General features: G+C 38.6%; 1 protein-coding gene across 3 annotated transcripts in view; it reads right to left on the minus strand.

Moving 5' to 3' along the window:
* VWA3A (von Willebrand factor A domain containing 3A) overlaps positions 1-17,826 on the minus strand; it is a 2,208,650-nt gene that overhangs the window by 1,076,709 nt on the left and 1,114,115 nt on the right. For all 3 annotated transcript variants that reach the window (XM_044089639.1, XM_044089638.1, XM_044089640.1), the window contains one exon: positions 5,958-6,032. In XM_044089639.1, coding sequence (XP_043945574.1) covers positions 5,958-6,032 — 75 coding nt within the window. The remainder of the gene's footprint in view (positions 1-5,957; positions 6,033-17,826) is intronic.

Below are 17,826 nucleotides of genomic sequence, written 5' to 3' on the forward strand. Positions count from 1 at the left end.
CTCTATCCATTAACATGTATGTTAATATATTTATTTCCTCTACAAAATTTTCATCCTTACTGAGGAGCCTACTTAATCTCACCATCTGGCCTTTCGCGACACTTTTGTTTATGCTGAATAGGATGGCAACTGTCAAACCTAAATAGGGAGTTCAAATATGTTTTCTTTCTGAAGATGGTAGATGTCATTTTGCTACCTAACAGTTCTTTCCTAATCAAAATATCCAGAAAATCTATTTTAATTTCACTTGTTCTGGATGTAAATTTAAGGTACCCTACTGTACTATTTAGATAATCCACAAACTGTAATGCTTCATCTACAGACCTTTTCCACGATATTAGGACATCATCCAAAAAGCATAAATAGCACTTCATTTTGTCCTTATATGTGGAATCTAGTACATGCTGTGCCTCCCAGCCTGCCATCACCAAGTTTGCAAAAACTGGTACACACTTGGCACCCATGGCAACTCCTGTCTTTTGATGGAAGAACTCTCCCTCAAAAATATAAAATTGTTAGTTAGTACCACCTCCATTACTTCAACCAAAAAATTCACCTTAGTAGGTTCATATTTTCTAGATTGGGTTAACATCTGTCTATAATATTCCAAACCTTCATGATGAGGGATGACACCAAATAAATTTACTACATCCACTGCCAAGAATATATAGTCATTGTGCGTGCTGATTTCTCTCAGTACCTCCAGGCAGTGACATGAGTCTCTCAAGATCTGTTTCTGTTCCTGCACTACCTGTTTGGACCAAAAATCTATGTATGCAGCCAGAGGTTCTGTTTTGGATTTCCTAGCCAAGACTATGGGACTAAAGGGGGGGGGGGGGGCATTCTGTTTTTTGTGAATTTTGGGTATCCTGAACATGGCTGGAATTATAGGTGCCTCTAATTGTAAATAGTCCAATTACGCCTTACTAATAATTCCTTGAAAAAAGGAGTAATTTAAAAACAGGTCAATAGCCTAGTACCTAGCTATGAACCTATGAACCTATAAACTTTTGCATAAGCCATGTAAATTTAATTTCAGGATACTCTTTCATATGTAGTACTGTCATACAGAATGTCAAACATCTTAATAAAGTAATCCTACTGACTCATTATAACCAGACCCTCCTCCCTTGTCTGGCTTCATGACCCTGTAGTGCTTATTTTACACTAGATCATTCAAGCATTTTCCCTCTTCTGTTGCCAAATTATTTTGTGTCATGTTTCTAGCGTTACAGATCCTCCTTATCTCCCTCTCACATAACCTTTCAAATGCAACCACTATTGAATTACTAGAGGGAATGAATGTGCTTTTTATCTTTAGACCTGGTTGGTCCATGTGTGGTGTACCTCTTTCATCAAAGTGCAATCTCAAATTCAACTGTCTGGTATACAGTTTCAAGTTAAGTATCATTCTTTTTATATCAGTTTTAAAGCTCGATACATAATTGAGATCCTTACACAGCACCCTTAAATGTGTTTCACTAGTTTCAAGATCATTCACTAGTTTCAAGATCATTCAGGTTGTACAATGTAAAACCCTTTTATGTTGATACACTGACAGTGGAAACATGATTGCCTACTACATAAGAATCTACATACATTTCGTCATGTGTCACGTTCATAAAAAAATGGACCATTCTTGAATGGAGTCATCATCAGTAGCGAAATGTCCAAGAACAATTGCTTGATTACTTTCAAGCCTAAATTCCATCTCCCCCTCCCTCTCCCCCTCCATCTCGGTCCCGACACTGACCAATTGTTCTGCCCTCTCCAAGACTGCTGGCCTCTGTTCCTCAGTCGCTCTGATCAATGTACTTGGGGTGAATTCACTAAAAAATGTTCATCATTGCCAGCATTCCTACTTTCTGATTCATTAAGACCTGCATTCTCCCTTCCATCATGATTAGCATGTTGCATGGCCTCAGTTTGTACTTGAGAATCAGTATCTTGTCAGGGGGGGTAGGATATGCCCTGTGCTCACCATATTCTTTGGCGTCTCTATCCAGTTTATTAACTTTCCTACTAATATTGTCAGTGACATATTTGTCCAAGTCAATGAATACCTTGTTAAACTGACCAACCCTATGTTCAAATAATAGATCACTAGTAATACTTTAATGCAATTCTAAAATACCTTTTTGAAGGTTGGTCAACTTATGGTCATTCTCCCGAGTGATGATTCGTATAAGTTCCAACCCAGTGTTGTCAAATAGCTCCATTAGTTCTTTCTGCATCTGCGTCCCATTTACTGTCCCATTTGGATACTTCCAAAGGTGCAAACCCTTTGGAACTTATGTTTTTGCAATGGATTTAAATAAAAATTCATTATCCAACTGAATACCTTGAATTTCCTAGACAGACGTTCAAAATATAAAATCCGGCCTTCCAACGACATAGCCTGCTCGTTGTTAACTGCAGCCACTCTGCTATCTAATTTCAGAGATTGGAACAAGCCATTTACATCCCTTCTCATGGGGGGGTATATCTCACTTCTGAAATAATCCTTTCTGATGCCTCTGTCGCCAAAGGAGTGTGCAAAGTAAACATATCCGTTTGTGTATTGTTTATTGCTTGTGGAATATTGTCACCATGATTAGTGAACAATTTAGACGATAGTTCCTCCCCTGCCAATGTTAATTCCTTCCTGGGTTGCAGATGCACAAGGAACTAATGGAGCTATCTGACAATACTAGGTTGGAACTTATGAGAATCATGAATAGGGAGAATGACCGTAAGTTGACCAAACTTCAAAAAGGCATTTGGATTTGCATGAAAGTATTATTAGTGATTTGTTATTTGAACATAGGGTTGACCTGTTTAACAAAGGTATTCATTGACTTGGACAAATACGTCACTGACAATATTAGTAGGAAAGTTAATAAACTGGATAGAAATTCCAAAGAATATGCTGAGCACAGATACTGATTCTTGAGTACAAACTAAGGCCATGCAACATGCTAATCATGATGGAAGGGAGAATGCAGGTCTTAATGAATCAGAAAGTAGGAATGCCAAGTACGTCGATCAGAGCGACTGAGGAACAGAGGCCAGCAGTCTTGGAGGGCAGAACAATTGCTCGGTGCAGGGACTGAGATGGAGAGGGAAAGGGAGATGGAATTGAGGCTTGAAAGTAATCAAGCAATTGTTCTTGGACATTTCAGCACTGATAATGACTCCACTCAAGAATGTACCAATTTGTTTATGGACATGACAAATGACAATAATCGGACAACAGAAGAGAAAAAATGCTTGAATGATCTAGTGCAAAATAAGCACTACGGGGTCATGAAGCTGGACAAGGGAGGGGGTCTGGTTATTATGAGTCAGTTAGATTACATTATTAAGATGTCTGACATTCTGAGTAACAGTATTACATATGAAAGGGTATCCCAAAATGAAATTTACATGGCTTATGCAAAAGTTGACGTGTTTTTAAATTATTCCTTTTTTCAAGGAATTATTAGTAAGGCGGAACTGGACTATTCACAAGTAGAGGCACCTATAATTCCAGATGTGTTCGGGATACCCAAGATTCACAAAAAACAGAATGAACCCCCCCCCCCCCCCTTTAGATCCATAGTCTTGGCTAGGAAATCAAATACAGACCTATGGCTGCATTTATAGATTTTTTGGTCCAAACAGGTAGTGCAGGAACAGAAACAGATCTTGAGAGACTCATGTCACTGCCTGGAGGTACTGAGAGAAATCAGCACGCACAATGACTATATATTCTTGGCAGTGGATGTAGTAAATTTATTTGGTGTCATCCCTCATCATGAAGGTTTGGAATACTATAGACAGATGTTAACCCAATCTAGAAAATATGAACCTACTAAGGTGAATTTTTTGGTTGAAGTAATGGAGGTGGTACTAACTAACAATTTTATATTTTTGAGGGAGAGTTCTTCCATCAAAAGACAGGAGTTGCCATGGGTGCCAAGTGTGTACCAGTTTTTGCAAACTTGGTGATGGCAGGCTGGGAGGCACAGCATGTACTAGATTCCACATATAAGGACAAAATGAAGTGCTATTTATGCTTTTTGGATGATGTCCTAATATCGTGGAAAAGGTCTGTAGATGAAGCATTACAGTTTGTGGATTATCTAAATAGTACAATGGATTACCTTAAATTTACATCCAGAATAAGTGAAATTGAAATAGATTTTCTGGATATTTTGATCTGGAAAGAACTGTTAGGTAGCAAAATTACATCTACCATCTTCAGAAAGAAAACATATTCGAACTCCCTATTCAGGTTTGACAGTTGCCATCCTATTCAGCATGAACAAAAGTGTTGCGAAAGGCCAGATGGTGAGATTAAGTAGGCTCATCAGTGAGGATGAAAATTTTGTAGAGGAAATAAATATGTTAATATATATGTTAATGGATAGAGGTTATCCTTAGGAATTTTTGGTAAAAATAAAAAGGGAAGTGACAAGGAAGAGAAATGCAAGATTCAAACCTAAACTGAGAATGCAAGGTAGCCTGAGTGACACTAGTTTTAATGTGGCAACACACTCGGGACAGGATGTCATGGTTGTAGAATACAATGACTGTTCTCGGATGATAATCTCGGGACTGAATAGATTTTGGGAAGGAACATTTGATACTCAGCTCAAACTGACACTGGGCAGTAGACCCATAACTACCTTTGGTAGAGGTAGAAACTTGAAGGAAATTTTAGAATCAGGTGGCAAGGAGAGGTCCACTGCTTTTAGACCACTAATGAGTAAGTGCGGTATCTGCAGATTTTGCAAGTACATTAATGATTAATTTCTATTCCTGGCTTCTATAGGAATATGGAATGCCCTGGCATATGCAACTGTGGGACAAAATGTGTGGTATATGTTTCATCTTGTACGGCATGTCCGGCATTCTATGTCAGCAAAACTGTTAGAAAATTAAAAGAAAGGATCTCAGAACACGTCCGGGACATTAGGAACAAAACATTTGTCAGTTCCTTGTATATGCACAGTACACAATGGGGGGGAGGACCCTAAGCTAGAAATAGAGATCAGAGAGGTTGAATGGCAAATAAGATTAAATGCCCACAAAAGCCCAGGGATCAACGACTACATATCAATTAATACCATTCTAAAGAGAAGGGCAACAGTGATAGAACTAACAAGTATGCCATCTAGTTATCAAATTGGATGTTACAATTTTTCAAGATGTTCATTCTGTATGCATATATTTTACTAGTGTTTTTATTACACTATGGTAAAAGAGTTGTGCAAAGTCTGTGATGGGTTTTCATTTTTCATTAATCACCAGTTGGATAGTAAATTTTATGTATATACTGCAGTTAGATGAGATTTTTAAGAATATATTTTTTAGGGGGTGTTTTCTCAGGATATGATGTTATGCTGCATGGGAAATAAGATGTTTGTTTAACACTTTGCCTCTGAAGAAGCTCTATAAGGGGTGAAAGCGCTTAGTTCATGTGTTTTTCATCTACCTTTATTTGTTTTTATTGTGAATAATGTGATATCACTGCTTCATAGCTGAGCAGGTCTTTGTTTTTCTTCATTTTGCCACGTTGTGGAAGTTTGGTGTCCTGGTTCTATATTTACCTAAGTCACTATTCAGTCATCCAATAACATATAAAACCATTCTATCAAATAGCCTTTTACTGACAAAATTATTTGACATGAGTGCAAGCTCCACCTACTATTATGTGCAGGGTCACCTGTACTCCTTATTTAGTATAATCAACTATGAGGCCCAACAGCCACAGGATAAGTTAAAAATGTTCAAGTCTATTTATTCCATTGGTTCATAGCACTGCGGTTTACTGAAAAGTAAACTAATTAAACAAATGCTTCTGATGAATGGTACATTATGTCTTTATATGTTTCAATAATTCCACCAAAAATGTAGCTATACAGGCATCACTTCAGAACATCTCAGTGTTGTAAGAAAACATTTTGAATTAAGATTTGCTTATTTGAACTTACTTCCAGGCATCTTGCAAGTTTTCTGCAGTTGGGGGAACCATTTGTGGCTGCCATTCTTCAGTTTCAGATCCAAATCTGCAATAATTAAAGTAGGTATACTACAGTATTACCAATAAATGGTTATTATAAGTGTTTTATTTAATTACTTACATTTATTGTCTTGTTAAATATTTATTTACTTTTATGTGACTGTAATTTTCTTTATTTGGTAGAACCACTGATTACAGTTATGTTTTGAGACACAATCTAGACATAGAGGCAACTCCCAAAAAAAACATAGTGTCGGGTAAAAAAATGCAACAATAGCACTCGTATTTACAGACTTTTAATGTTTTAATCATCAGTAGGGCAGAAGCTCTTTACAGTCAAAAGACGGTACATAAAATATAACAATGGGACCCACATTTACATATATGAGAATAAAGCTGATGAAACTGAGATACCATCAAGTTCCATTTTAATAATGCTCTGGCCTAAAAAACTAAAGAAATGTCAAATAAATTACCAAGCCCTGAGCTGTTGGCATACTTTAATAATTGTAAAGGTCTGCCTAATAAGGTTCAAGTTGGGTCCAGCAACTCCATAACATTTGTGAACTTGCCCATCATATTCATAATATTGCTTTAAAAAGACTTATCATTTCAACATGCTGGTGGGAAAGGTTCCTGACCCAGAGACTCCCCAGACTCTGGAATAGACTGCCCATACATGTCAAGCAGAGTGCCTCTTCAGCCCTCTTCAAAAGGAACCTTGATGATTGGATGGGAGATAGGAAATTCACCGCGAGGATCACGTTGGTCGCCCTGCTACACAGGGGTCCAGGGAAGTAAATACTGTGGGAAGAAATAGCCAGGGATTTGTTATGGCTAGGCTTGTATAGGCCCTAGGATCGATAGCCTAGTACCAACCTATCAACTTATGAACCTTCTTGTAAATTCTTTAGCCTTGCCTTATACACAAAAATTTTTGGATTTGTCCTTATTTTAACTGCCTATAAGCTGGCAACTTTAGAGCATTCTAAGTCCTCAATCATTAAAGACAGAGGTAAGAAAGCACTTTTTTGTATGACCAAGCAAATACCAGATGGTACAAACTTACATCACATTAGCTTAAGTGACATGCCATTTATGAAGAGAAAGGACAGAAGTGAGACATTTTTAGTACTAACTTCAAAATATATTCATGAATTATAGTCGCAAGGGATGCTGGGTGAGAAGAGCCTATAATAAGATGCCTGGTATCTTTCTTGTACTGCCTATCCAAGTGACAATGTCCTGTGAATGTATTCTGTTCATACAGGTTACTATATAAAGATCCTTGGGGGGGGATAATACCTGATATCATAAAGACAGAGAAATCCTTTACAAAATCTGCAGTTAGACACTGTAAAGGCAATTTACCACTTTTTCTTAGATTTAAATGCAGAAAACTGAGCATTCACAGACAGGTGCATAGTGCTTACTAGACAAGAGCCTGGGTGACCATATACAGCCTACCACAGGGTTCAGTCCTGGGTCCTCTCCTGTTTGGTATCTACTTCTCTGACGTACAGGCTAACACAGAAGGTCTTTGCCTAACGAAGTTCGCATATGACTGCAAACTAGGAGCCATAATCGAAACTCCTAACGATGTGGACATTCTGCAAAAGGGCCTCGCTGATTCAGATGCCTGGTGTCAAAACCATGGCCTCAAGCTCAATGCCAAAAAGTGCATTGTCATCCCCTTTGGTAAAAACTCTGTACCCATGAACTACACATAGGCGGTAGTATACTTAACACGGAAAGTGTGATAAGAGACCTTGGGACACAGGTGGACAGTAGTCTCTCCTTTGATAATCCCATCGCCACAGTAGTCAGGAAATCCTTCTATGTGACACACCTCATCACAAAAGGTTTCTCATCCAGAAAAAAAGAGGTCATTGTTCCCCTCTACTCATCACTCATTAGACCCATTATAGAGTACAATGCCCCTTTTGGTATGTACCTCACAAGACATCTACAACAACTGGAAAGGCCGCAGAAATACCTCACAAAGAGGATTATCGGCCTCAAACAGATGCCCTACGCAGACCATCTAAAAACTCCAGCTTTACTCCATCAGATATCGCCTACTCAGAGGTGATCTCTGCCTAACATATAAAGCTATGTCAAACCCAGAGCTGTTGGACATGCCCCACTTAAAGAAATCCCAATCCCTCTGAGCTACACGCTCTAGGGACCTAAACCTTGTCACCACAATAAACAGAACATGCCGGAGGGATAGATCCCTGTCCCAAAGACTTCCCATACTCTGGAATAAACTACCTATCTATATCAAACACAGCTCCTCATTAGCATTCTTCAAGAAAAATCTTGATGATTGGATGGGAAATAGGAAATTCACCCCGGGGATCACCTCTGTGGCTCTGCTCGACAGTGGCACAGAAAAATAATTTTCTTGGGTGGCAAAAGCCAGGATGCCTTTTTGGCTGGGCTTGTATACGTCCCAGGGCCGATAGCCTAGTACCTACCTATGAACCATGTAACTCAAAGTTTATTGGGTGGATTTGCCACTCCTCTCAATGACAGACATAAAGCTTACCCCAGGACAGGATTTGTGAGAACCCATTCAATTGTCAAGGCAGAACATGAAGGAGGCCAGTATATTATATTGTTTGAGATGAAAGGGAGCTTGTTCCATAGGTAGAGGATTTTTTGATAAGGAACCTTTCTCACCAAGAGAACTTGCTTCTACTGTAGTCAGGGTTTAAGTTTGTGGAATGTGTGCTTCTTCTGAGGTGGAGAATGTCTATTAGGACAGGACTTTTCATAGTATGGAAGACAAGGTAGAAGTCACCACAAAGAAGAACTTATAAGAAAAGAGCAAAGCATGTGGACTTTGGTCTCTCCCTAGTAGCTAACGGAACTTAGTCCTATGATTTTATTTTGTTAGAAAATGCTGTGATCTTTCTCATTGTGCAAGGTGTTTGGTGTGGAACATTCCAAACACAGCACAGTTTTCTATGCATGGTCTTATGAGGGATGACTATAGGGGGATTATGACAATCTTAGATCTGGAAGCTCTATCTTTGGTAATTAATTGAGCAAGGTAGAAGCATTTTCTAATAAGAATTGATACACGATGCTTGAGGGACAGTTCCTTCATTAGTACAATTTATTATTGGTTTTAACAGGATTGATATTCCAGAATTTGGCTGTTGTGTGCAAAATTGCTGTACTACTCAGGTACCTAGATCTCTGATGACTGTGTCTGTCTTAATCACTGTTCTGTTTACATAGCAATCTGCTGCATACATTTGTTTCTAAAAAGGAACTAACTACATTTCATTCTTTGGCATTAAGTTTAAAGCCATGGACAATACAGTAAGCCTTGATTATCTTAAGGTTGGTATATCAAACCTTGGTTCTGGCAACCCTCTCTTGGAATTTATGTGTACCTCTCAGGAGGTCAACAAAAGCACCCATTTTACTGTCAATTAGCAAACTTGGTTAGCTACAGAACTTTGACAACTGCTTTCACAACGGAGGAGGTTCCAAAGATGAGTATACCTAGGACAGAGCCCTGGGGGTGTGGGCACAACTACTAACATGGCTTTTAAAAGATAAAGTTCCACCACTATTACTGAGCACATTTGATCAGATAACTTACTTGCAATTACATTTAGACTAGAATATGGCAATAATACCAGCATGGGGAATTCTATCAAAGACTTTAGCAAGGTCCTGACAAGCAGTGTGGACATAATGCCCTTTGTTGATGGCATTCGTTATATTTTCAATGAAATTAACCAGATTAAGGAAACAAGATCTACTTTTCACTAAACCAAACTGATTATAGTAGAGGGCTTGCATGTTACCAAATTGTTTATGAAAGTGACCAAGGTGTCTTCCATGATTTAACTGATAAGAAAAAAAGTAAAACAGCATGTCAAAGCAGGAGACTTGCTCAGACTTCACTTCAGGATTCAGCAGCATTGGTGGCAAGAAGCAAAAGAAGCCACAAAGGGGAGTTTTTTTTTTTCTTTTTTAGTTACTCTGAAAGATTCCTTACCAGTGGGAGATGGGTGTGGGTTACTGGGCTGGTAATAACAACAACAGAAGGAATTGTGAAGAAGAGGAACACTTATGATGCAGCCAACAATACTTTCCAACAAGCTAACCATTTTCTACAGTTTTGCATGCAGCAACATCCCCTGCTTCCCCCACACAATCTGTACTCCTATATACAACTTTAAACTTTGATTCAAAGTATCCCAAGCCCAAATGTGCACCGCATTCTGTCTGCTAATTAAAAAAATAATAGTGTGCTGATCTTATTGGGGGGAGGTTAAGACTATACATGATAGATAGGGCTTGGGGGTTACTACATATGAGTAACTTACCCAATATGTAGAAATCCCCTAATTTATCCTGCAATAAGAATTTATTTCAGCTCTCGTCTTTATATTAAAGAATTCTGGACAAGGCGAAGCAAAACATAATAGGGGACTGGATTCCATATGCCAGTCAGGGACATTTTTTAAATATTTTCTCTAATGCACTTAAAACTTAGAACAAAGTGCAGTTGTGTAAGTTAAACCTACCATAACAGTAGATGTTCGAATGATCACAGCTACAGTACCTTTAGCTTTATGGGGTTATATCCTTTCAAAGTTTCAGGACACTTTTCATGTGCCCACACAGTCAGGTAGCAAGCTGAGTTGACTAAAAGACTAGTTTGGTTGCCAAGCCCTCGGAGAGAGGGAGGCTGAGCTCTGAAAAGACAATGCTAGGAACAATAAAAAATAAGTGTCCACACCCTGCCATAAAAAACACACCAAAAATGAGGGGCATTAAGAAAGAGAGTGGCTACTGCAGCAGTGATCATCTGAACGTCTACTGTTATGGTAAGTTCAACTTACACAATTGTATTATGTTCATCATTTTGATCACTGCTGCGGTAGCCTTAGCTAACTATATTTGGGAACTGACAGGAGAAGAGTCCAAGAGGCACTGGAGAATGGTCCTAGCAAATCTTGATATGGATCTAGAGAAGGAATTAAGCTTACAGTGCTTTGTAAAAGTATGTACAAAGGACCAAGTAGCAGCTTCTAGAATACTTCTAGAATCCAACCCTTTCCAAAAAGCCATAAATGAAACCAAGGCCCTGGTAGAGTGGGCCTTGACCCTGCCTGGAATAGGTGTTGTTATGGTGAGTATAACAAAAGGTAATAGCTTTAGACAACCATTTGAAAATAGTCTGTTTTGACAGAGGCTGTCTCTTCTTCTTAACCTTTACAAAAAATGAACAATTTATCCGATGATCCGAATTATTTAGTTCTGTAAAGATAGTACCTGAGATGTCTGTGGACATCCAAGGTATGGAGTATTCTTTCTCCCTCATTTCTAGGTTCAGGAAAGAAAACAAAGAGATAGAGTTTGTCTTAAAGCAAACTCAGATACCACTTTAGACATAAAGGAATGATGAGTTCTCAAAGAAACCTTACCCCTATGGAAAATGAGATATGGTTGACTCACCATAAGAGCTTGCAACTCAGATATTCTTCTTGCAGAAGTCAGAGCAATCAATAATACTGTTTTCCATGTTAACAATCTCAAGTAAGGCAGAGTAAGCTGGTTGAAATAGAACAAATGTTAACTTCTCTAACATAAAATTGAGATCCCAAGGAGGGGCCACCATTTTTTTGGAGGCTCCTTATGCAAAATTCCTTTCAAGAACATTTTGACATGAGACTACATTGAAAGAGGAGGATCCATGGGCAATCATACTGAAATGGCTGATAAATGAACATGGACAGCAAAATAAGAAGGGCCATAGAATAGTAATTCACACAAATATAGTAAAACCAGAGAACAACTAGCCCTAAATGGGTGCTTGTTATGTTGTTGGCACCAACTAGAAACATTTTTCCATTTGCTAACATATTATTTTCTAGTAGCAGGCTTTCTTGCTTCCATTAGTATGTGCTGCACATCCTCAGTAAACAGATGCCTAAAAGAATTAAGACCCTATCATCCAGGTAGTCAGTTGAAGTTGCTTGATGTCAGGGTGTATCAAACACCCCTCTTCTTATGTGAGTAGATCCAATCAGTGAGGAAGTTTGTGTTAGTTTCCCCTGGCCATTTCCAAAAGAAAGGAGAACCATGGATACCTGTGTCAAAAGGAAGTCACCATATCGATCTTGGGGGATTCCTTCTGAATCTTCATAAGTACCTTGGATATTACTGGAAAAGGTGGAGAAGCATACAGGAATACTCCTGTCCAAGGAAAAGAAAAGGCATGTCTTCTTGCATGGAGTCATGGAACAGAATCTTGCTAGTTGATTGTTCAGAGAGGATGCAAAGAGGTCTACCCGAGGAACTCCCCATAGATGGATCAAATCTTGGAAGATCCCCTGATCTAGTTTCCATTTGTAAGGGCCTGCCCTGGTCCTTCTCAGCTTTTCTGCCACACAGTTTTGCTCAGACAAAATGTAGGATGCCTGTACAGTGAGATTGCACTGTGCAGCTATATGCCAAGCAAACATGACTATTCTGCAAAGGGGATACTTTCTGGTTTCCCCCTTGTTTGTTGATGTACCACATCACTGTAGTATTATCTGTAGCCACATGAAGAGATCCAGAGACCAACAATGGTTCAGAGAGTTCAGTGCCTTGATCAGGGAAAGCATCTCCTTGATATTTATGTGCTTGCATTTGTCCTTGGTATCCCACACCTCCTGCACTTTAATCATTCCCGAAACTGCTTCCCAAGCAAAGTCCAAAGTATCTGTGATGATTATTGTTATTGTTTTGGAGCAGGGAGAAGGGGAGACTTGAATTTAAGGATATCTGTTGACTCCATCAAAGGATTTCTCTTCTGACATGCCCAAGCACTGGGATTTGAACAGTTAAAAGGTATTGATTCTGGGACCAAAGAGATATCAGATACCACTGTATCTTTCTCATGTGGAGTCTTGTCAGGGGTATCATAAGAATCATATATGTCATGAGGCCTAAAATCCTGAGGTACTAGGTACTTCCTTGCAGTGACCGAAGTCTGAGTGGAAAACCTTGGAAAGAGGAGATCTATTTTTTACTGTGGAAGAAAAGCTCTTTAAACTGAGGTGTCTAGTTGACATTCCAACAATACAATCCTGTGTAAAGGAGTCAAGAAAGACTTTTGAAAGTTCTCTTGGAATCCCAGCTTGTGAAAGAAGTGAGATCATTTTAAATTTGGGCATTATCACAATCAGGTTAAGGAAAGAAAGATCCAGAACTGGTTTCCAAGCATTTTCTTTCTTTTGTCAACAGGAACATCCTTGAATAAAAAAAACCATCCACACCTGAAAAGGAGGAACTGGTTCTTTCACTTCTTGGGACCATATGTAATGAACAGGTAGAAACAAAAAGGTCTGATCTGGAGGATGAGGAATGACCCCCTGGAAATGAGGAATTTCCTCCCACTGCCATCTGTAACCTTGATGAATGATTTTAGAACCAACTTGTCTGAAACTATCTGACGCCAAAGAGGGAATGAAGATTCAGACTTTATGGAAGAGAAAAAAGAGGCCAGAGTGCAAGGGGATCACAAGGTTTCTTGAATAGTCATTGAAACTTGTTGGATTGTTCTTGGTTTTTCGGAGGATCGAGACTTCTTTTTCTTTTTGGAACCTACTTGCCATTTGTTTAAACGTCTGTTAGCCTGAATTTTGTTAAGACTGCTTATTCTGTTTTTTGCCAAAACTGGATGAGAAGATAAAAATCCCTTGGAAATTTTGGAAAGGAAGGCTGAAAGTTTTAAGAGATCAGAGGGGCCAAATTTCTATCCAAGACAGAATTTAAAATCACATTTTAACATCATCTGGGAGGCTAGGAGAATGCAGCCTCTTTGCAGTATCAATGCCATAGCCCTGGAAGACAATATCAACAGAGGCATATAAACACTGCAAAGAATACTGACCTGTACAGTAGAAGAAACTAAATTATTTAAAGCTAATTTTTCCTCATAAGAAGAAACTGCAGATAAAACATTCCTCATTCTTTCACAATTTGTCAGAAAAAAAACTTAGCTTATGAGCCTGATAATTCAAAATTCTGGAAATTAAAGTCGCAGAAGTATACACTGTTTTCCCATATTTAACAATAATGTTCCCATCCTTATCAGAAAGAGGGAGATTGCACTGTGCAGCTATATGCCAAGCAAACATGACTATTCTGCAAAGGGAATACTTTCTGGTTTCCCCCTTCTTTGTTGGTGTACCACATCACTGTAGTAGTGATGGGAATTAACTAAGTATTTAGCAGCAGTCGGATTAACTAAAGCTATAGCTGCTGGTCAGATTTGGGAATACTTATAAAAATTTAAAAGACTGAGGAACTTTATAATCCTATCTGCCTTTTTAGGGACAGCTGGCTGACTATCAGAAAAACAGCAGGCAGTAACACACAAATCCTTAAAGCAGACAGAGCAGGAGGAATGGGTGAAGGTTCTGGAAACTCCTTCTGTAACAACTCAATAGTACTTTCTGATGGACTGAGAAACCTCAATATTCTCTCACTGAAAACACAGGTACATTCTAACAATATTTTCAGAGAAAGAGAAATCCCCACAGGGAGAATCAGAAAATGCACTTTTCTCTAAGACTGAGTCAGAAATGTGAAGAAAAAAAATGTATCCATCTCTGCAGGTTTCTGTTCAGATTCAGAATCTTGAATCTCTTCAGGAAAAGAGGAGTGCCTCTTCCTTTTCCTAGAAACTAGTTTACAAGAAGGATTAATAGCCTGACTTAAACCCTAAGCCAGACCCAGTAAGCTACTCATAGCCAAAGAAATTTATGGAGTAGATACATGCTTGACAAGAAAAATGGGACCAACCATGTTACTAATGGTAGCAGCTGCATTCACAGGGGGTGAGCACAGCATTCTGACACAACAGGGGAAACCTTCCCTGTTGCCTCTCCCACTAACTAGAGTGGCTCTCCCTTGCCCACTGATCAGATCCCAACAGTTGCAGAGGATGTGGCTAACCCCCTGGTCCATAGTGGTTATAGCTGCTACACCAGAAGGATCCAGGGAATAAGATGAGTGGTCTGAGGTACAACAAATGGCTACAGCAGAGTCACCCACCTGTGGCTGACAAAAAATGCTAGCCTGCTGTGGTGGCAAAAGCTGTTTGTTTAACTTTTCTTTCTGTGGCTAGAAGGACAGCCCATGGGATCGATAGTCTGTTCCACGGTCAAGATGAAAATGGTGCCTCTTTTCCCAGGGAAAACAAGCAGCAAATGCTGGTAAATACTACCAGTCCATAAATGTTACTTTTTTGGCAGAAAAAACACAGTAAAAACATTTTAAACCACTATGCTAGCTTCACAGAAGAAAAATAAACAATTTCTTCACGGAAAAAAAATGTTTTCAATTAGTTTACACTGCTTTTAAACTGAAAAAATAAGTGCATCTTTTAAAAGTATGTTACAGTCTTGAGACAGTCCATTAATACACAACACTCCTATCTTTAAAATAACTTTCCTAAAGAGGAATGTAATAAAACATCAACAAATTGAAGAAAATGGAAGTTTATCCCCGAAGGAAACTTATCTGCCCAGCACAAGCTAGCCACCAAACCTCGAAAGCCTCAGAGAAGCATACTCTTCAGCGGCAGTAAAGCTCTGAAGTGCTTCACCCCCAAACTTGTCTTTTAGTCAGTTCAGCTTCATTTTCTAATCAAATGTAATCATGAAAAATAACATAAAGGTACTATTGACATTTCTAATTCTAAACAAGTAGAATGTATGTCTGCCAAAAATCAAAAAATTTAGGACAACAAAATATCAAATAGAATTGGGGCCTTTTGTGAGTTACTCCAATCACAATGGCAATCCATTGTGGAAATTGTAATCCTACTCCCATCAATTCCTGTGGCCTTACCAGCAGGGAGAGGGAGCAAACTACAATTCCCACACTATACTGTATTTACGTAACAGGCTAAACCAGTTAAATAAATAATATTATACAATGACACCCCCCAATAATATTCCAAAACATACACGCCGATTTGCCAGTATGCCCATTGTATAGCTCACAATATACCAACAGAAAAAGGTCCGGTCGCCCAGACTTTTTATCATTGGTATAAAGTCCTCAAAACATTTTTTTTTAACAAATAAAAAAAAAAGAAAAATTGGAGCAATGGATACTTTCTTTTCTCCGTTGCTTCCGTTTCAAAGCATTGATGTACTGGGTATGCGTAGGACGCAAGTCCCATACGCATGCTCAGTACATCAAAACAAGGAAGCAGTGTACCACAATCAGCGAAAGAACAGTAAAATGCATCGTTATACAAAGACATTATTTAAGAAAAGTAACTATTTTTTTCTTAAATAATGTCATTGTATAATAGCAATAACCGACTCTGTGGTTGTGGTATATTGAAATTTATCCACGGTTGGCTTTATTTAATCACACCAACCATGGGTAAATATAGCAATAACCCATGCCTGGGTGTGGGTAATGCTAAATTTACCCACGGTTGGCGTGGTTTGGTCCCGGGTACAACGCCCGAGTGTCCAAACAAAGACAACCATGGGTAAATTTAGCATTACCCACACCCAGAAGTGGGTTATTGCTATTATACCATGACATTATTTAAGAAAAGAAACTATTACTTTTCTTAAATAATGGCATAGTATAATGCCTGTTTACTGCCCTTCCACAGATGTCTGGCATCCGTGGCAGTTCTGATGTACTGCGCACCTGCGCAGTACATCAGAGTTGTGGGCAAGTAACGGAGAAAGAAGATCTCCGTTGCTTTTAGTCTCGCTATGTTAAATGAGTTTAACATAGCGAGACAGTTTTAAAATAAGCAACGGACATCTCCGTTGATTATTTTAAAACTGTCTCGCTATGTTAAACTCATTTAACATAGCGAGACACTAAAAAAAAGCAACGGAGATCTTGCTTTCTCTGTTGCTTTTAAAACACTGTTCACTATAGTTAAATGGGTTTAACATAGCGAGACAGCTTTAAAATAAGCAACGGAGATCTCCGTTGCTTATTTTAAAGCTGTCTCGCTATGTTAAACCCATTTAACATAGCGAGACAGTGTTTTAAATCGAAGTTATACTAATGGAAAAAAGTCCGGGCGACCGGACCTTTTTCCATTAGTATAACTCGATTTACAACGGGCACGCTGGCCAATCAGCGTGCACGTTTTGGGGGTATCATGGTATAATCTTCAATATACCACACCATGTCATCAGTTATTGCTTAAGTAGCTATGCACCACTTTTTGAGTTGTTGTAGAAAGTGGTTTGCTGGTGACAGACAAGGCTAATTTGTTAGGAGTGACTTAGAAAAGAAGAAGAAAATAGAACAGGAAGGCAAGAAAAATAATTAACAGAGGGCCATATTATCCCATAGTATACTTTTATTACTGGATTTGGAAGTTTATTTAAGAAAGCTAAGCAGGTATAATTAATAACTGTAGTAATTTAATTTTAACTATATGATCTTAATCTTATTTTTTCCTTCAAAGTAAATAAATTATTGACCAGGTCCTTGCCCTATTTTTTCTTTCTTTCTTAGGTGTCTTGCCCGCATGTGTGTGTGGTAAAATACACTACCCTCATCTTTTTGTATTATAACTGACAGAGCTCTTTCTCTCTCTCTTTGGTCTTAAAAGTAGTGTAGGAAGATGTTATGCTGCAACCAAGTGATCATTCTGACAGGTAAAGGGAGATGGATGGCCATCAAAAAAGGACTTTGATATACATTGTGCTGTGAACTTTCTTCATAGTTGTTAGTAAATATTTCCCATTATGAGAAGTAGCATAGTGTTCCAGATTTTGTTGATGGAAGGCTGGCTACAACTGTAGCTTTTTTATTTGTTTTGC

The sequence above is a fragment of the Protopterus annectens genome, chromosome 12.part0 (genome assembly GCF_019279795.1).
Source record: "Protopterus annectens isolate FY-2018-M chromosome 12.part0, PAN1.0, whole genome shotgun sequence".
In the NCBI taxonomy this organism is placed as follows: Eukaryota; Metazoa; Chordata; order Ceratodontiformes; family Protopteridae; genus Protopterus; species Protopterus annectens.